Source organism: Erpetoichthys calabaricus, chromosome 2 (assembly GCF_900747795.2).
Source record: "Erpetoichthys calabaricus chromosome 2, fErpCal1.3, whole genome shotgun sequence".
NCBI lineage: Eukaryota > Metazoa > Chordata > Cladistia > Polypteriformes > Polypteridae > Erpetoichthys > Erpetoichthys calabaricus.
The window spans coordinates 280,755,022-280,776,010 of NC_041395.2; the positions used below are offsets into that span (position 1 = coordinate 280,755,022).

Here is a 20,989-nt window from a genome sequence, read left to right on the forward strand (position 1 = left end):
TGTTCATAATGTCTGTTAAGACGATGCAAGAGTAACAAGTTTAAAAGTAAAACAGACCAATTTTCCCATAAAGCTGACAAAGTCTATTGTTTACTAAGCCGCATTTTCAGATTCTTCTTTCTTTTCTTTTTCTAATTAAAAATGTAAACTGCTGTACTTAACGCAAGCTCGCTCACCGTCCAAACTCTGACAAATGATGTTCATTTTAATTAGTAAAGAACAAAATAAAATTGTCTGAATTCATTAAAGTGGCTTTTCTTGTTATTTATGTAATTATACAGGACGACTCATCCATTTCTTTTTTCTCAGTTTATTACTGTTCTCTCAGCATACTGACAAATACATTTTTTGAGCACAACTGGAAGATGCACGTAGGCAAACAAAAAGGGATCGAGAACAAAAGGAAACTGAAGCCTAAACAAGAGACAAGGTTTGAAGATGACAAAACAAGCAAGAGGTCAAAAACCAAAGTAACACATCAGAAGGTTGTTTTTTTTTTTGTTTTTTTTTGACGTTTCAGTAAAGTGCTGTCCAAGATGTTACAAAACGAAACAAAATATTATAAAATACAAGAGGAACAGAATCCTCAACCTCAATAACCCCCAATCATGATAATTACTTCACTTTCTTTAATGTAAAGGCTAATATTCCAATCTGATCTCTTTCTGATAAAGTCTGCTTTGCTGCTGTCTGATTACAAGACGTTTACACCATAAAAAGACTTGTGCACACACTGCACACTAACTCAACTACATGCCTTGCATAAAAAAGCACTGCAATTAAATTAACATAAACCTACGAGTGTTTTGTAGTGAAAATTGTCTGTTTTAGGTCGGTGACCAATCGTAGTGGCTGTTAATCTCGTTTTCCTGCCAAAATCCACAGTGGCAGCATTCTGAACTGAACAGACCAGATCGCCATGTCCCCAGCAAAATCTCCAGCACCTCCCCGACCCATCAATGACATTTAATCCCAGCAATACATCCTGTCTGCACTTGGATCTTCTCAGAGAAGGCTGTGACTGGTATACTTCCTGTAGGAACATCTTAACTGATTTCCAAACCATCTCAACGGCCTCCTCTCAGTCTGGAGAAGCATTAGTTCTGCTCTGAGTTTCACCCACATTGCAGAGCTACTCACCCTGTCACAGAGAATGAGCCCAGCAACTCCACACAAGAACTACATTTCCACCTTCTATGCTGTACTTGCAATGGTTACCACCCAGAGCACATGACCACAGATGAGAATGGTTGTGGAAACTGACCAATAAATCAAAAGTGTAGCTTCTGCTTCAATACCACACCCTGTTTTGATGTCTGAATAAAACTGCAGTGTTGTGTGGATTCATTGATCAATTTTACAATCTCCTCTGTGAATCACACTTGTGAATAAGACCACCCTTGCGGAGAGTAGAGTTTAAACCCTTAAGCCTTTTCCAGGCTTAAAGAGCATATGTAGACAAGACTAACAAACTCCCATGAATGCTACACTGTAAATGACAGTTACAGAGAGCTAGTACTCTCCTCTACAGCTGGGACAGAAACCACAATGTTCTTCCTGAACCTGATATTGAACTTTCAGACATAGTTTCTGTTCCAGTGCCACAGGGTAAGCTTTCCCAAGGAGACTAAGAACCGTATCGCTTTGTTATTTGAACACAACATCATGTGCTTCTTTTTAAAAATTGTGACCACCACCACAGTCTGCCGGTAATAAGCCACTGTTCCATCCTTCCATGCATTACTGAAGAGGTGTGTGGACCAAGATACCACCAAAACACTCCGGGCTCTCAATGTTACCGGCTGGATAGCAACCACCGTAGCGATCTAGCCGCTGCAGAGCTTCTTGCCCAGCACGAACCCAGTCTCATCCAATGCTCTTTGTGCTGCCTCCTCAGTGGAAAGCATATCCACAGAGTTTAGCATTTTCTTGAAGTGTACCTTCCACATCTTCACAATATCTCCAATTAAAGTTAAAATTACCTTTGTTGAGAAGAGCCTGAAGGGACGTGTTGTATTTCCCTTCCTGAGTTGTTTGATGATTTTTCCAAACCTCTCTAAAGCTTTCCAAAAATCATTTTGAAAAGCCTTATTAAGCTCTTCTCTCTCGTGATAGTAGAGGCCTGAAGCTAGAACTTTCAATTGTTTTACAACCCACTTTGTCATCCCTTTCACTGTCATCATTCAGCAGTTGCTGCATGTACTCAGTGCAGGATTTACGTATAAGCTACACAAGCTATAGCTTAGGGCCCCCGCCTTCTTGGAGGCCCCCAAAACAAATTGTCCGAGTGAGCAATTGTCATATATACTTAAATATACTACAGCATTATTTGTCCCAATCAGGCCCGGCCTTAGGCATAGGCGAAGTAGGCGACTGCCTAGGGCCCCAGCGTCCGGGGGGCCCCGGATCGACTCCTTGGTCTAATTTTCACGCATTTCACAGAGCTTCCAGGGGGGCTCCACCCCCCTCAGGGGGCCCCTGGACCCCCCTTTCGCCTAGGGCCCCATAATACCTAAGACCGGGCCTGCATGTACTTTACTTGTCATTACTATAAATTATAAGGTCCCCTTCACTGTTTTTCATGCGGTTCACATCCATAACATCCTGTTTTTAATTTGCCATGTTCTTTGCTTTGCTACAGTTACTGCCCCCTCAGACTGCAGCTCATTTAAAAATGTGAAACTCTGCTATTTATTTCTTTGCGTTATTTTTTCTACAATTTCTCTTTCCTCCTCTTTTCCTCCTCAAGCAGAACTGTGTGACCTCTGCTAAAATAATCTAAAATGAAGTCCTACACCGAGACACACCACTGATTTGATTTTTCATGCCCAGATTACAAGCTCTCACACATTAAAATAGTGCCTAACACCACTATTAACTAAGCAATTTAAAAGTATTAAAAAGCTTTTAGGTGGACCGACTTCAAACCTCTGCTGTAGTTCTTCCAACAAAGCCAAAGAATCTTTATAGAACTATGAAAAGCTCAAAAGACAAAGACACGTATTCCATACAAAGGACAAATATGGTAATTATACTTTTCCCACTTGGCGTAACCCGTCTTCCTGTTTCCTTTTGTACTTAACCACAGATGACAAAGCCATATGATTAACGTCAGGGTGATTCATCTCCATGTGAATGTCGACTTCAGTGAGTCATAGATATTACTCTGACTAATAAAGAAGGAATAGAAAGCTGCAGCCCCTAAATGTCATAAAACACTTGTCATGTGAAAAAAATCACCTGATCACTGAGGCCTCTCAGTTTTATCTAAGCAATCAATGCGATGACAGATATCACACGCTGATTCAATGTGTATGAGAATATCCTGCGATGGACTGGTGTCCTGTCTAACAGGATAAGCTTTGGCCCCCTGTCCAGTCCCTATCAGTTTGCTCTCCATGTCAAATTGTGTTGCACTCTGAGTGCATAACTGGGTTAGAAAATGGATGGTTGGCTGGATATTTGATGAATTCTCAGCTCTTGACAGTGACTTTTAGCAATACGCTGGATAATAATATTATAGCACAATTTATTTTTCTTAAAGTAGCAGGAGTATATATGAGTGTTGACAGACAGACAGACAGACAGACAGACAGACAGACAGACAGACAGACAGACAGACAGACAGACAGACAGACAGACAGACAGATAGATAGATAGATAGATAGATAGATAGATAGATAGATAGATAGATAGATAGATAGATAGATAGATAGATAGATACTTTATTAATCCCAAGGGGAAATTCACATACTCCAGCAGCAGCATATTGATAGAAAACAATATTAAATTAAAGAGTGATAAAAATGCAGGTATAACAGACAGACAATATCTTTGTATAATGTTAACGTGTACCCCCCAAGGGTGGAATTGAAGAGTCGCATAGTGTGAGGGAGGAACGATCTCAGTCTGTCAGTGGAGCAGGACATTGACAGCAGTCTGTCGCTGAAGCTGCTCCTCTGTCTGGAGATGACACTGTTTAGTGGATGCAGTGGATTCTCAGTGATTGACAGGAGCCTGCTCAGCGCCCGTCGCTCTGCCAAGGATGTAAAATTGTCTAATTCTGTGCCTACAAGAGAGCTTGCCTTCCTCACCAGTTTGTCCAGGCGTGAGTTGTCCTTCTTCTTTATGTTGTCTCCCCAGCACACCACCGCGTAGAAGAGGGCGCTCACCACAACCGTTTGACAGAACATCTGCAGCATCTTATTGCAGATGTTGAAAGACGCCAGCCTTCTAAGGAAGTCTAGTCAGCTCTGTCCTCTCTTGCACAGAGCATCAGTATCTGATCATGATCGTGTCCCAATCAGCTTGTCTTGATTTACATTTGTGAATTTCCCATTGGGATTAATAAAGTATCTATCTATCTATCTCTATCTATCTATCATATTTCATATTTAAGAGTCTGTGTCCACCTAAATCACCTCCACATGTTACTAATCATGCTTTCTGCATCTTATTCTTCTTATAGATTGTAATGTTTTTACTGGTAATTAACTACCATTTACTTCTGTAAGGATAATAAAATACATCACCATAATTCAGGAAGTCATGTGAAAATGAATCAGGAGAATTATGTAAACCTAGTATTATACCCATTGTAAGGGGCGGCCGGCAGTTTATTCCAGCCAGGACGCCCCAGTAACAAAAGGATGGGGGAAGGCAGCTTATCAAGGACACTGGCTCCCCCAGGACAATAAGTGGTAGCTTCCCTGGACTGCAGGGCACTATGGGATCTGGAGTTCGGCTTCCCAGCCCTGCTGGGTACTGTGGACGCCACCAGGAGATGGTGCAGGGAGACTGGGGAGTCCCAACTGTTTACATAGCCCGGAAGTACTTCAAAATCATGGGGACAGAAGCACAGAAGTACTTCCAGGCTGAAGAAATTGCAAGTTCTCCATCTGATCCGGAAGTGCTGATGAGTCACGTGGATGGAAGGACAGAAGCACATCCGGGTCAAGGACTATATAAAGGACTGTTGGAGACCCAGCAAGCAAGCCAGAGTTGGGAGGTAGTAGGACAGAGGAGTGGAGGAGAGATTTGTGTGCTTTATTGTAATTGTTGTTATTATTATTGTTACTTGCCTGTTTATGGTGGCAGAGATGCTTTTGGGCACTATAAATATAAGAAGAATAATTAAATACCTTCTTGATAATTTTCCCCTGTGTTCAGTGTGTCTGTCTGTTGGGTTGAAAGGGGCAATAGTGTTCCCTAGCGTCTTACACCATGCTGAAAACAAATCGACTAATGAAGGCCAGGCTTCTGAAACTTGATGTCTCCAACCCTCTTTATTCTATCATGGGAATAAATTCGACCTTCATTTTCTTTATTTGCAGATATACAATGATGCAGTTGTTCACCAATTCTATCTTTACAAATAATTAATGACCCACACGGAAAATTTTACTGTTCAAAAGTTGATGGCTCACGAGTCTTAAGAGATTCTCATTTAAGTTTCATTGAAGAATCAACTTTGTCACCAGTGTTTCTCCTAAAATTCCATTGGAGAAGTAACTTTAGACAATAAGGAGACATGAGACACAACTGAGATATAAGGAGTCAAAATTGAGCGTTTGCTTTGAAAACCATGTTATATTTTTTCATTTTACTGCACGTTGTACCTCAGGGGTGTCGAACTCCAGGCCTGGAGGGCCGCAGTGGCTGCAGGTTTTCATTCTAACCCTTTTACCTAATCAGCGAGCAGTTTTCACTGCTAATTAACTTCTTTTCCCATCTTTTTAATAGCCTTGTTTTATAAGGATTCGGTCCTCTGAATTTATTCCTTTCTTCATTAAATGACAGACAAACAGAAATGAGATGTGAAACGAGCCAACAGATGACCAGCTAAACTGGGATTTCAAACTCCAACCAATCTCTTGATGAGTAGCTGATTCTTGCTGTTAATTAAACCCGTTATTTAATTCCATGGCTTGTTGCTGCTCTCATTCTCACACAGCAGACAATTCCAAAACTGTTGATTTTTTTTTGTTTTTTCTATGAACACCATCAAAAAATCTGTGAAAAATCATGGGATGCTTTTGTTTTGTAATTTGAACACTAAGTCACACTACAGAAGCACTCCTTTTGCGATTCCACCATTTCTTTTTTTTGGATACCCAGAAGAGAGTTTGCCTGACGGTGACGCCTACCAGAAGAAAAAAATATGGAAGTGTGAAAAAGGTTAATTGGTCCTGTGATTGATTGTTGCCTTATTCAGGGCTGTTTCCTGCCATTCACCCAGCGCTGTCAGGATAGGCTCCAGCCCCTCCTGTATTCTTAAAGTGCATTGAGCGGGTGTGAGAATGTTCTTTCTATATTAATAAAACACAATAGAAAGCCAGGTATCTGGCAGTGGTTATTGGGTACCAAAGGGGGGCATACATTCCTTCAAATTCCACCGGCTCCATAAATGGAAGTTTTGGGTGGGGGGGAGTAGAGCTGTGTAATCCAGAATGAGGGCTTACCGAACTAAGAGGGAACAAACCTGTTTGTCTTTGGGTTTTATGTCTGTATGCATCCGAGGGCACTATTGGTTGGCAATTACTTCTCATTACTGCCCTGGCAAAGCTCTGTAAGAGAAGCATTGTGGGAAGCTGTGTGTAACTCTCAGGGGCAGGGAGACATGTGGTCAGTGTTGTGCAAGGTCATACCCCACAAGAGCTAGCTCAAAGTTCAGTTCACACAGATTAAAATGAATAAATTCACGTTCATCGTTCACCATTTCAATTTTGAACTAGTTCAGTTCATTACAGTATGTATTTCTTAAAGGAGTGAGAATAAATGACCCATGAGTTTACTTGTTTCAGTTCTGCATGCATTATATTAGGCTATTACAGTGTTCTTGAATAAAATACAATAATTAAGACTTTTTTATTTAAATACACTTTTTTGAGTTATCCAGTCCCAGTCCTACTGGACCGCGTGTCTGCCTGGGGGGTTGCAAACCGGTATCCCGTGTTGTTTCGTTGTGTAGTGGGTGCAGCAGCACACTGTACCAGTGCATGCTCCCCAACTTGACTTGACTTGAACTTGACTTTTGAGTTATACCCCGCAACAAACACGTATAACCATATATGCTAATATCCTTCCAGTCAAAAATGAAATTATATAGGTGACTGTGGCACCAGAGTGTAGGTGAACTAACCTATTACGCTGCCGGTCAAAATTCATGTCACATATTGCATTTCCAACAGGTAAAAAACATAAAGTGGCCTTGCAAAGTACAATGTTTTCCTAAAAGCGAAAGTTGAACTTCACCGTGTGCTCATGTCAAGCGGGGTGCAGGTTAAGCACAAGCAGGCAGACACAGACACTGCCTATTTGATTCTACGTTAATTTTTCCAAATACAAATAAATGGCAAAAATTTTGTACAAAATAAATATTCATAAAAATCCACTATTTGTGCTTATCCGAATACCGGATTCGGCTCCACCCTTATATTACAGGGTAAGGCAAAACATTTAATCAGGACCTAAACCAGATCCAGAATATCACATAAAACTGAACTTACTCACGTTCAAGTTCTTCACTTGCAAACACGTTATGTTAAGTTCACCGTTCTTAGAAAAATAAACTTGTTCAATGAAGGCGCTCTTTTGAACTAGTTCATGCACAACACTGCATGTGGTGGTGTGGTTAGAACATTTTGTGTTGTAATAGACAACATGGGTTGGCTGGCATCCTGGTCAGGATGGATGGTTCTTCTTTAATAGAAGGATGTGGGTGAACAGGTCAGTTAGTGACACCTTTCTGGGTCAGGAGGTCGTCATAATGAATAGACGGGGGGGACACTGCCTCTCCAGTTCACGGGATGGTGATACCTCTCTAGTTTGCATCCCATTTGGACACCCGTAGGGCTGCATGGGAGTTTGTCGCTTTGGTGGGCAGCCCTGTTGGGGTCCTCAGGGTGCCACTAAGGGGAGCTGCTGGAGTTAGGCTCTCCTGTTACATGGAGGTTCAGCATGACCCGGAAGTGCTTCCTAAATGTAATGTGATAGCACCAGAAGTACTCCTGGGTCCAGTATAAAGGAAACTGCTCCAGTTCACTCGGAGAGCAAGGCATCAGTGCTAACTACTGTTCCACCAATGCCTCAAACAATAAAGGACAACGACGCAGTGAATATCACAAACAAAATGTAATCAGTAAATAACACATTGATTATTGCGCTCATTCTTGGAGCACACAAAGTGGTGATGTAGGAATGGCTCATTCCGTTATTTTAGAGTAGTCCCACAAAGTTCACCTAGGAGGAGTGAAAAGGAAGAGTCGTATGGTTGGAGTTATAGAGTGTGTATCATGTATATGTGGTGATAAATCCATTTATTGGCATCTGGGATTGTGTCCGTGCTGTTGTGTCTGTTTTTTGGGGTGCTGCATCGCCCCTTAGTGGTCACAATGTAAACTGTAAATGGGGTTCTCAGTTTTCCCCTTTCCACTCTCTGCGTGAACAAGTCACTTAACTGTATTGTAATCATGTAAAATAAAACTAAAAACCATTGTAATTAGTACTGTGGTGTAGTTTTCTTCAGATAAAGACTTGTAGCAGTAATAACAAAGGTGAAGTTAAAGCGTATCTCATATTTCTATCACATTCTAATGTTTTATTATAAGTGATTTATTAACTAACAGTCCAAAATTCACCTTTTAAATAATCTAAAAATGTTAATAAAATCAATTCAAAGTAAAACACCTTGTAACCTTCAAATGTCTGTTGTGTTTTTTTGTTTTCAGGCAGCACAGGTGACAAGGACCGAGCAGCCATCAACCATGAAGCCTTCCTTCTCATGGCAAACTCCCAGAATGATATGGAGGACTGGGTGAAAGCCATTCGACGAGTCATTTGGGCGCCATTCGGTGGAGGTAATGCAAAGATGATCTGTGAGTGAAGAAAATGTTTCAGTAGCTGCATTCATATGTGTTAATAAACCAGTCTCCCAATTGCAGGCCAATTCATTGATTTAGTTTGGAAATCTTACAAATACTTCTAGAAAGTACAATACAATATTATATACTTTCATATTTACAAACCTGCTTTAACCATTTCATGGCCAGGGGGATTTCATGGTCAGCAGAGCCTATCCCATCAGCACTAAGGTGCAAGGCTGAGAGCTGCTATGTATCACATGTCAGTCAGAGCCGGCCCTAGACAATTTCGGGCCCGAAGCAAACTGATACGACCCCTGCAGCTAGGGGGTCTGTGGCAGAGCCCCGGCCGCCAAGCGATTTCCTGCATTCTGAGCTGCAGAAATGTGTTTTCCCGGCATCTACAACCATCACTTTTTGGCAATTTCCGTTTGACACTGACAACCGTAACCGTAACACACTGACAGGAGCCAAATTCGCAGGCTGTCAGCACAGACTGTCGTACAAGGCCCTGCGTGAAGGGTATGAGTGATGGAGATCGGAGCGGGCCCACATAAATGTCTTTAGTGACGATACATTAACAGATAAAGCTACATTTTAGCCAGCTTTTGCTGTTTCCACCAGGCAGCACGTGGAGGTAAATAGCTAGGCAAAGCATTTTTTTTTTTGCTTTTTATATTTTTTATATATTTTTTTATTTTATGAAGATGAGATCCACATTATTTTGTTACATTTTTATTCAGTTTTAAAGCTTGTTTTTGGGTAGCGAAGAATTCATCTTTCGCTGCTTTTTCTTTACGTTTTTGAGCACCTGATTTATATTTCTTTGGTGGTGGAACTGAAGACATTTTGAATACAATAATTTCAAACTGTGGAAATTCGGCAAGGCCTAACTACTATCTACAAGACGTTCTTTCTAACAAAATGGAAATATATTGATATGAAGGAAAGTGATGGCTTTACGAAGAGAAAGGCCCCTTTTATGCTCTGTCGAAAATGCAGTGCGGCGGAGCGGCCCTGACTGAAGCGTAAGTGGCCGCCTACTGAGGAAGGTATCCTTCAATAAGGGCGCGCACAAAAAGGCGAGCTTCAAAAGGGCGACCTCAATTGAGCATGGCGAATAAAGGCGTTCGTAGATAATTTAGATAATAATATATAGATAATAATAAAATATCTATGTGGCATTGCACATAGTTGCGTTTGCCTTTATTCACTGCGCCCAATTGAGGTCACCCTTTTGAAGCTCGCCTTTATTTACGCGCGCCTTTATTTGCCGCGCCCAATTGAGGTCACCCTTTTGAAGCTCGCCTTTATTTACGCGCGCCTTTATTTGCCGCGCCCAATTGAGGTCACCCTTTTGAAGCTCGCCTTTATTTACGCGCGCCTTTATTCGCCGCGCCCAATTGAGGTCACCCTTTTGAAGCTCGCCTTTATTTACGCGCGCCTTTATTCGCTGCGCCCAATTGAGGTCGCCCTTTTGAAGCTCGCCTTTATTTACGCACGCCTTTATTCGCCGCGCCCAATTGAGGTCGCCCTTTTGAAGCTCGCCTTTATTTACGCGCGCCTTTATCCGCCGCACCCAATTCAGGTCGCCCTTTTGAAGCTCACTTTTTTGTGCGCACCCTTATTGAGTAGAACCATTAGGTGATAGAATATGTTGCCCATGAATTATATATATAAAAAATTAGTAATAGAGGTTGGAGTGAAGGAGTCTGTTGCTCCATTGGGCCCTCCGCAGCAGCGTCGCATCACAGGAAAAAAAAAACCTCGGGTGCAGTAGGCCCCCTCCAGCTGTGGGCCCGAAGTGGTCACTTCGTTCGCTTCGCCCTAAGGCCGGCTCTGTGTCGATCCATCATGGGGTCTGTCCATGCTGGGGTCGATTGGTAAGTTCTGATTAACCTGCATGTCTTTGTGGGAAAAAACGTCATACAGATATGGGAAGAACATGCAAACTGCATACAGGTAATATCTGGATGACGGATTAGAAATCCAAGTGCTGGATCGATGAGGTGGCAACAATACCCAATATGTTATTATATTGCCCAGAAAAATGGTATTCTGTATTTGAATTGTTGCATTTTAAATACATTTACATGAGTAAAAAAGCAACATTAATACAATAAGAACAATGCTTATTTAGTGTGATGATAGCTGCCTCACTGTAGAGGTATTGGCTAATGCTGTGGCCTCACATGAATCATCTGCACTCTCATCACATCTGCAGTTAAGCATGGCATGTTAATTGGAATCTGTAAATTGGCCCAGTGTGGATAAGTATGGATAAATGTGTAGTTAGTGCAACCTTAAACTGACAGGAGAATCTATGTTACCCTGCAACCCTGCACTTGATTAAACAGATTTAAAAATGGGTGAGTGGATAGTTTGACTTGCCAGGGGATGGCACAGTGGCTAGCACTTCTACCTCTTAGTACTTGGATCCTAAATATTTAATCCAGCCTGTTCACAATACGTGCGAGGTTTGCATGTTCTCCTCTTGTGTGTGTGCGCATTTTCTTTGGGAATTCTGATTTCTACCTAGATCTAAAAGACATGCTAATTTAGGTTTAATGCAGTGGTTCTCAACCTGTGGGGCGGGCCCCCTTAGGGGGGCACGAAGTAACAGAAAGAGGGGCGCGAAGATGTGAAAAAAAGAAAACAAGAATCAAAAATATGAAAAATGCATCTATTGAAACCAAAACAAATTAACTTAAACTACATTCTGATACTATAAAAATAAATATAGAGTTAGATAAATGTCGATAAAAGTTAAGTAGTGTGGGAAATAGCCCAGACACAGACAGACGGACATCTTTTAAAAGTCCAACACACGTTTATTTACCGTTAATTAAGTGCACAAACCCAGTGCCGCAGCACTAACAGTCCAGGCCAATGCCACAGTATGCCTTCAGACCGCCTCCTTCTCTCTTCTCTCAGACCTCGTCCTCTCCCACCCGACTCCAGCCCTGAATGAAGGGAGGCGGCCCCTTTTATCTCTACCCGGATGTGCTCCAGGTGTGCACCGGCAATCTCCCACGGACACGCCCCAGTGTGGCGGAAGTGCCGGCTGTCTCCCCGGAAGCACTCCGGGTGTCCCCTCTCTTCTTCCCAGGCATGGGGACGCCCCCTGGCGGTGACCACGGGCCCCTACAGGGTTGAGCTTCCAAGCCCTGTACCCATGGCCCCCAATATAACCAGGGCGGTCGCCCCCACGTGGTCTGGAGGAGGCATGAGCCCTCCTCCTGTCTTCCTGGGTGTCCCGGCTGGGTACCACCCCCAGCCGCGTGCCACAGTAGGTATAATAAAATATGCATCTATGATATATCATTAATTAAAAAAGAACAAATTGGTATTAGTGGGCTCCTTTTAAAAAAACGTCAGGGGGGGTGCGATTAAAACTGTTATGAAAACTCGGGTCTTAAAGGTTGAGAAACGCTGGTATAATGGCAAGTCTAAAATTGGCCTACATTTGAGCAGCGTATCATGCAGGGTTTGTGCCATAGCCTTCAGCCCACAGTGACCTTGTGTGGGGTCAGAATGAATGGAAAAAGAATGGAAGCTTGCCTCTGTTTTCAATATCTTCTAGCTATACTATCCAGTAACTACCACATGAAAACCCTTGGATAATTTCTGCAGGCCCCTTCACAAGCGATTGCATGTATTGTCAGTACAGATTCTACCCAAAGGCACAAGAAAGGCCAAACTGGTTGTGGAAGACAGCCGGTGACAAAACTAAAGATTATCAGATTAGCAAATTCCTTTATTTCATAAATGGTGCATGTTGGGACCATTTTAAATCAGTTTATAGATATAATGTACACATTTCTGTAGTAGAGGCGCCTTCAGTGATTTGCACAACTTCACACAAATGTATATAGCCTTATGATTTTGATATTTTCTTAGAAAGCAAACAAGTTTTTATGTTTAAGTAGCACCTTTCTGAACATTAGGGATGCCATTATATTTATGGTGCACCTGAAGTAAGAAATAAAATCACACCTGCTAAAAATAAGTGAAAGCGACTTGTTCAGAGCATTAGAAACAATTAACTGGAGCAACAGCAGTAGCACAAGCCCCATAACATAAATGCTCAATCATCGGTGTTCCAGCATGTACAGTCAGAAGGATCAGGACTGCCTCTGGGCTCTCCACTGTCATAAATTCCTTCTGCTGAGACTTGCCTAGCTATAACTTGTAGACTTCCCGACGTCAGGTTGAAAGCGCCACTTCTTCAGCGCTGATGAATGACTTTATGTTCAAGGCACTTGCTGATTTATAAGATAAGAAAATGGGTGCCTGAGTGTTGCACAGTTGTACTAAAGTACAGTTTTTTTACATTGACTCTTCTATTATTCACTATTCACAGTAAGCTTAACTCTATTGATTAATTCTTCAGAGCCATGAAAAATGGAACATTGACTAAAATGACTTCATGCAAAACAGAAGAGGAACATAATCATTTATTTATCCCTTTCCTAAAAATACCTGCAAATATATCATGGGTATCATGAAGCTGAAGAAATTCTATTCAATTTTTATTTTTGAAATGACCTTTTTTGCATATACTGATACTAGTTGTTGTAGTAAGTACTAATGTTGCAGTGTGCACAGAGCACAGTGAAATTCTTACTAGTGTACAATGATTTCTTAGAAAAGAAACTCCATTTTTTAATGAGAAACAAAAGTTAAGAAAAAATGAAAAACATGAAGAAAACAGGATAAGAGACGTGACATAACTAAATATCTAAATCTCCTCTGATGACAATTATATTGTTGAATGACCTTGTACTGAATTTTGTTGTCAGGTTGCCTCGAATTTGCGTTCTTGTGTGCTTTATGACAGAACCATCTCTGAAACGATGAGTGTGACAGTCACATACACGTCTGAAACATAGGGGACAGAAAGCAACACCATAAAATGCGAAAGTTCTACGAAATTCATTTTTGATTAGATTTTATTTGATTTTGACTCAGGGATGAAACAGGGTATCCTGGAAAACGGTCCCAGCGCAGTCCCTGTCTGTGAGGAGTCTGCATGTTCTCCCGTGTCTGTGTGCATTTTCTTCTCAAATTGTAAAGACACAAAGGTTAGACTGATTAGTGTGTTCCTGAAATGCATCCTGGAATGGTTTCTGCTCTGAACAAGATGCTTCCAGGTTAGGTTCGAGAAGTGTATTTGTAAAATAAATGCATAAATATAATTATTTTTTGCCTTAAAGAGGGATATTAGTTTGATTCTGTGTGAGTGGCTGCTGCTTCACCACCTGAGGCCACAGGTCCACCACGCCCTCGACCCTCTGCAATTCGCATACCAGGAGAAGGTGGGAGCGAAGGATGCCATCATCTACATGCTACACCGATCCCTCTCTCACTTGGACAGAGGCAGTGGTGCTGTAAGAATTATGTTTCTGGACTTCTCTAGCGCCTTCAACACCATCCAGCCTCTGCTCCTTAGGGACAAGCTGACAGAGATGGGAGTAGATTCATATCTGGTGGCATGGATTGTGGACTATCTTACAGACAGACCTCAGTATGTGCGTCTTGGTAACTGCACATCTGACAATGTGGTCAGCAACACAGGAGCGCCACAGGTGACTGTACCTTCTCTGGTCCTGTTCAGCCTATATACATCGGACTTCCAATACAACTCAGAGTCCTGCCACATGCAAAAGTTCGCTGACGACACTGCTATCGTGGGCTGCATCAGGAGTGGGCAGGAGGAGGAGTATAGGAACCTAATCAAGGACTTTGTTAAATGGTGCGACTCAAACCACCTACAACTGAACACCAGCAAAACCAAGGAGCTGGTGGTGGATTTTAGGAGGCCCAGGCCCCTCATGGACCCCGTGATCATCAGAGGTGACTGTGTGCATAGGGTGCAGACCTATAAATACCTGGGAGTGCAGCTGGATGATAAATTGGACTGGACTGCCAATACTGATGCTCTGTGTAAGAAAGGACAGAGCTGACTATACTTCCCTAGAAGGCTGGCGTCCTTCAACATCTGCAATAAGTTGCTGCAGATGTTCTATCAGACGGTTGTGGCGAGTGCTCTCTTATATGCAGTGGTGTGCTGGGGAGGCAGCATAAAGAAGAGGGACACCTCACGCCTGGACAAACTGGTGAGGAAGCCAGGCTCTATTGTAGGCACGGAGCTGGGCAGTTTGACATCCGTGGCAGAGCGACGGGCACTGAGCAGGCTCCTGTCAATCATGGAGAATTCATTACATCTACTGAACAGTATCATCTCCAGACAGAGGAGCAGCTTCAGCAACAGACTGTTGTCACTGTCCTGCTCCACTGACAGACTGAGGACACTGTTCCTCCCCCACATCTAATTGTTGGTTCAAATCCCAGCCACTGTGAGGTAGTGTGATGAGTGGTCCTTGGCGCAGTGAGACTTTTTAAATAAATAATCTGGTCACAGTAACATGCAGGCTCAAGTTCAGGTGTGGATGTGCGAGTGCACTCTGCTCCAGGGCTGGTTAGGGTGCCTGAATGGGCGTGCATACAATTGAATGTGAACGTCAGTCAGGTGCCTCATTATTGCCTCGGAGGGAGAGGCGCGCTCACACTCGCGCCCTATTAGTGAGGCCAGGTATAAGAGGGGCCTGCATGGGAAAAGGAGGGAGAACAGGAAAAAAAGGTTTGAGAGAGAATGAGAGCAGAGGTTAAAGGAAGAAGAGAAGGGCAGGAGTGACTGAGAGAGAGCCGGTGTGAAAGTAAGGAAGCAAGAAGGCAGGAATGAAGTGTGTGGCCGATGCCCAAGAGGGGGCTGGAGGTTTGTTCCTGCTGAGCAGACCAGTAGCAGGAGTAATTGTAAATGCTCCAGAAGACTCCCCTGCAAGGCCAGAGATGGCAGCGGAGTCAAAGGGAGCGGAGCCCCGTGGAACGTTATGGGTTGGGCAGCGGGGACATGAGCAGATCAGAAGGTTGTCTGTGCCTGTTAGTTGATGTCTCTCCGTGCTGCAAGACGCAAACAGAGTGAGCCGGGGAAACATCGATTTTAAAAGGATGCACCAGGTCTCTTGCATTTTAAAAGACAGCTTCCTGCTGAGGGATTTTAACCTCATTTTTACAGATTAGGTAGTTATTGGATTTTTAATCTCCACTGGCACAAAGATTGATTTTATGGATTATTTATTTAAGACGATTTCACGCACTGCACATTCATTTGGACATTGGTTATTTTGATTGTTTAATAAAAGCACTTTGGCACCTTTTTGCACCAACCCCTTGCTTCTGCATGTGTGTCCTCATTCGCCCAGCTCAACTTGGTTATGACTATCAACAATCTGGGTTCAAGAGGCTCCTGAAGGCAATAGGGAGTGTGGAGCTAACCTGGACCATCACAGGTAAACAGAAAGAGATATACAACAAATTTTAAATGGTAAAATTGGCATGGGGTGGCACAGTGGACAATGCTGCTGCCTTCTCCAAAAGATTGGGTTCAAATACCAGCAGAGATGCACTGCATGATCTCCCTGCATCAATGTGGGTTTACCTTTCACATCTTTGGACATGAAAGTCAGGTTGGTTGGTAGCATCCAAGGTCACCCTGTAGTAACAAAACAGGTTATAGACTTCATGACATATCATTTAATTAAGCAAGTTCTGAAAATTGATGGTTATTTTAACTTTACAAATAATTTTTCCAGCTACTTAGAGGTGCAGTAATTGGTGCCGCTGCTTGATAGACCTTTTGTCCTGGATTCAGATCTTCTACCTGGTCTCTCTCTCTCTCTGTCCAATCTCAAGTGTTCTCCGATTTCTTTTTATGGGAGACAAAAGTCATGTAGGCTAGAATAATGGGCCACTGTCATTCTAGTAACCAGTGGTGGTTATTACAAACTTTGGTCTTGTATGAGAGTGTGTCTACAAGGCAGAAACTCACCATGCATAGGGCACAATTCCATTGATATTTTTAATTGTTTCTCAAATCAGTAGTTTTGTTGCTTCAAAAAACATATACATAAGAATAAAATGTGTCTCTAAATTAGCCAAGTGTGAGGGAGATATATGAAATAAACTGACATCCCGTTCAGGGAGTGTTCCTCCTTTACATCCAGTGCTACTGACTATGGCCCCATAAAGTCATATAACTGGATTAAATATGTTTGAAAATGACTGGATACAGAGTCTGATATGTTAAAAAAGTGGTTCAAATAATAATGTAAGGTGCTTTATAATATCAAAATGTATTTATAGGAATGCTTTCTTTCGCAACCATCTTGACTCGTGCTTCTGATGTTCTAGTGTTCTAATATACGAGGGGGAGTCAAGCTAAAGTGAGAAACTGGGATTTATTAGAAAGTTGAACGAACCTTCACAAAACTGATGATGTCGTTTCTCAATGGAGTCTTCACCCTTCTCAATGCACTTGTGCCACCTGCCTGGAAGTGCCAGGATTCCAGCAGAATAAAAAGTTTTGTCTTGTCCTCACAACCACTCATGCACCCAAGTTATTGGCAAACACTACAAGCTGAGTGGTACTACAGTCACTAGTGCCAGTTACTCTGACTTGCTGGAGACCAATGTGAAGCCTGCTATTCGATCCAAGCAGCAGAGACTGCTGTCTCAAGGAGTCCTTTTGCTGCAAGACAATGACACACACCAAGGCTTGTCTGGAGAAACTGAAGTTTGAGGTATTGCCATGTCCTCCCCAAACCCTCCTGACACCCTGTGATTTCCACCTTTTTGGACCGCTAAAAAAACATCTGGGTGGTTGTCGATTCAAGACAGATGACGACGTGAGGAAAGCGGTTGTGCACAAGTGATTGTGAGGACAAGACAAAACCTTTTATTCTGCTGCAATCCAGGCACTTCCAGGCAGGTGGCGCAAGTGCATTGAGAAGGGTGGAGACTACACTGAGAAACGACATTATCAGTTTTGTTAAGGTTCATTCCATTGTCTAATAAATCCCATTTTCTAACTTTCGCTTGACTCCCCCACGTATTTCTAAAATGTGGTCTTTGTCAGTTGTCAGACATGGACCTTGAGACAGCCTCTCCTCAATGGCAGTGCTTCTTTTTAAATAATTTTAATATGTGTTATCACAGGACCCTCATAAAGTGTAATATGTCCCAGAACAATCCAGTAAAGAGAGAGAGAGAACAACCTGAGGCACACTACGGCTCGACACAGGACGCACCAGACACGGTGGAGACAGAGGTGGAGACAAAGGTTGACACAGGCCTTGCTCAGCTGGGAGCTGGAGTGCCGAAGTAATCCCATAAGAAGGACGCACTCCTGTCAGTAGCGAGGCTACCAGTGCAGGCGTTGTTCAGAAAAGAGGACCTTCTCCTCAAAACCAGTTCCGGGAGGAGAATATTCAGAGCACACAGAGAATGTTACACACCTAAAGAAATATATTTAATGCAGCAATAAATGTAATTATTACATGAGTTGCCTTGACAATTAAGTAAGGAAAGTGCAGTGTTGGGAGGAGGGTTAAGCTGATCCAGCTGAAAGACACTTTGTGTTTAATATTTTTATCTGGATGGCACAGATAATCCTTGAATGTCTGCCAAGTTACTCTGCAGTCTCTTGGCCTGTAGTGAATATGCAGACCCACTGTAGGATCATATCCCTTCTAAATTGGCAGCATTGCTTTATCACCCTCTCCATTTCCCTGGACGTCTGCCACGTCAGTGTGCCAACCATGCCTTGAATCTGAAATGTGATCACATGAGATCAAACAAGATACATCTTCAGGATTATTTGATTCTTTATGTATTATTTTATTCAATTTAAGCTTTTTTTCCAGGTAGGCAGGGTGGCCAAGTGGGTTGAACAGGAGCATCCACTATGGCACGTTTAATCCTCAACCTTGACTCACTGTGTAACCCCGAACAAGACACTTAACATGTCTGTCTTTAAGATTTAAAAATATACAACCTTGTAAATGTGGGATAATATAAAGTGATTACTATGGAAGGCACTATATTAAGCAAAGATTCATGTTCACTCGTATAGCCTATCTTCTAGTTTTAACACCTGCTTTCTGCCAGTCAATAAACATGCAGATACAGTAAGTCTACCTGGGCCATGTATTTTAAAATTCTGTAATTTGAATCATTAACATTTTCTCATTTATTTTGCAAAGCTAATAATTCCATTATAGAGATGCAGGCAGTGGACCCTGAGCCAGCAGAATCACAAGATAGCAAGCAGCTTTGGAAGAGACATTTTAGAGACATCATCCACCTACATATCAAACTCATTAAATGCACATTAATGTTTACCTTGGCAGCTTTATGTGTAAGTCGGTAATCATCCCTCAATGGGACACCATTCCACAGCAGGGTACACACACACACACACACACACGCACACACACACCCACACACACACACACACACACACACCCAGAGTAAATCACTCACTGGGCCAGTTCAGTGACACCAATCAGCCTGATTGATGAATACATGAAGAAAACACAAGGACAGAACTCAATACTGTGAAACAGTGCCTGGACTGAGATTTAAACTGTGTACACTGGGGCCATGACGCACCAAACCACATGCCACCCCTACAACAAAACACTTTATTGTTATGTACTGGAAACACTTTAGTTTAGGTCCAGCAAAAATGCTTCTATTACTCATTTACTGTTATGTAACAAGACCTTAACATTCATTTCTTTGGGTCTTCCTAACACTTACAACGTATCAGTAAAGTGTTTCTTCATCTCTGCAATGTGGCCTACTAATAGAACTTCACTTTAGAGTGGTCTGAGATGGTTTAACTGAGACACAGTTCTCTTGATATTACATATTTAGCAACTTATGAACAATTCATTTTGCCTTCATGTCAATATGCCACACTGGACAGAGGTGAATAACCAGTCTACTGACGTTTCATAAGAACACAAGAGGCTTTTGTTAAGGTCTTATTACATAAGAGTAAATGAGCAATAAATACATTTTTGCCCTACTTAAACTAAAATGTTATTGAAATCTTTCATTTAAATGTATTTTTTCTTGTTTTTACATGAACTTGTTTGGTAAATGTAAATGAATGGATGTTATGTTTTTGGAGTGGTTACTGGAGCTCTGGGGATCTGAGTTTAATTTCCAGCCCAGCTAACTGTTCCTAATTCTACAGTTTCCTACCACATCTCAAATGTGTATTTTTGGTTAATTTTTGTACTGTAGATTACATTGGCATGCGTAAATGTCAATGTGTTAATGAGTGTACCCTCCAATGGCCCGGCAGCCAGAAATGTGAAACTCCATCTTCTACTTCTTTCCACCATTTTATTTCTCTGCTATCCATCCATCCATCCATTCTCTTCTGCTTATCTGAGGTCGGGTCGCGGGGGCAGCAGCTTGAGCAGAGATGCCCAGACTTCCCTCTCCCCGGCCACTTCTTCTAGCTCTTCTGGGGGAATCCCAAGGCGTTCCCAGGCCATCCAGGAGACATAGTCCCTCCAGCGTGTCCTGGGTCTTCCCCTGGGCCTCCTCCCGGTTAGACGTGCCCGGAACACCTCACCAGGGAGGGCGTCCAGGAGGCATCCTGATCAGATGCCCGAGCCACCTCATCTGACTCCTCTCGATGCGGAGGAGCAGCGGCTCTACTCTGAGCTTCTCACCCTATCTTTAAGGGAAAGCCCAGACACCCTGCGGGAGGAAACTCATTTCAGCCGCTTGTATTCGCGATCTCGTTCTTTCGGTCACTACCCATAGCTCATGACCATAGGTGAGGGTAGGAACATAGATTGGACTGGTAAATTGAGAGCTTTGCCCTCTGCTAGACCAATCTAAATAAAAAATAAAAAAAAGTATAACAAGGGCAGCAAAAGTCCAGGAGGTAGACTAGAGGCTACCCAGCCCCTTGCCCCCCCTTCAGACTGGGAGGTTTGTGGGGTCTTCCGTAGCCCAACAGCATATGATCGGTACTCAGGAGGAGAATCTTTGGCACAAAGGTTGAGTGTGAACGTTTGGAAGTCAGTGGTGTTAGGGGAAAATAGATTGGGTGAATGGGGTAGACTATTCGATTTATTTTATATGGCATGGTCACTAGGTCAAATGTTATTCTAGTTACAGTGCCGATAAAAAGGACCCACCCACAGAATGTGAAAACAGATCTCTTCAAAGTGGTCTAAATAAATACAAATATAGAACACAAA

The 20,989-nt window shown here is 42.6% G+C and overlaps 1 protein-coding gene across 3 annotated transcripts in view; it reads left to right on the forward strand.

Annotated features, from left to right (window-relative positions):
• The window catches only part of LOC114647101 (rho GTPase-activating protein 22-like), a 245,640-nt gene that overhangs the window by 190,931 nt on the left and 33,720 nt on the right, over positions 1-20,989 (forward strand). For all 3 annotated transcript variants that reach the window (XM_028795627.2, XM_051923800.1, XM_028795628.2), the window contains one exon: positions 8,730-8,858. In XM_028795627.2, the coding sequence (XP_028651460.1) occupies positions 8,730-8,858 (129 nt within the window). The remainder of the gene's footprint in view (positions 1-8,729; positions 8,859-20,989) is intronic.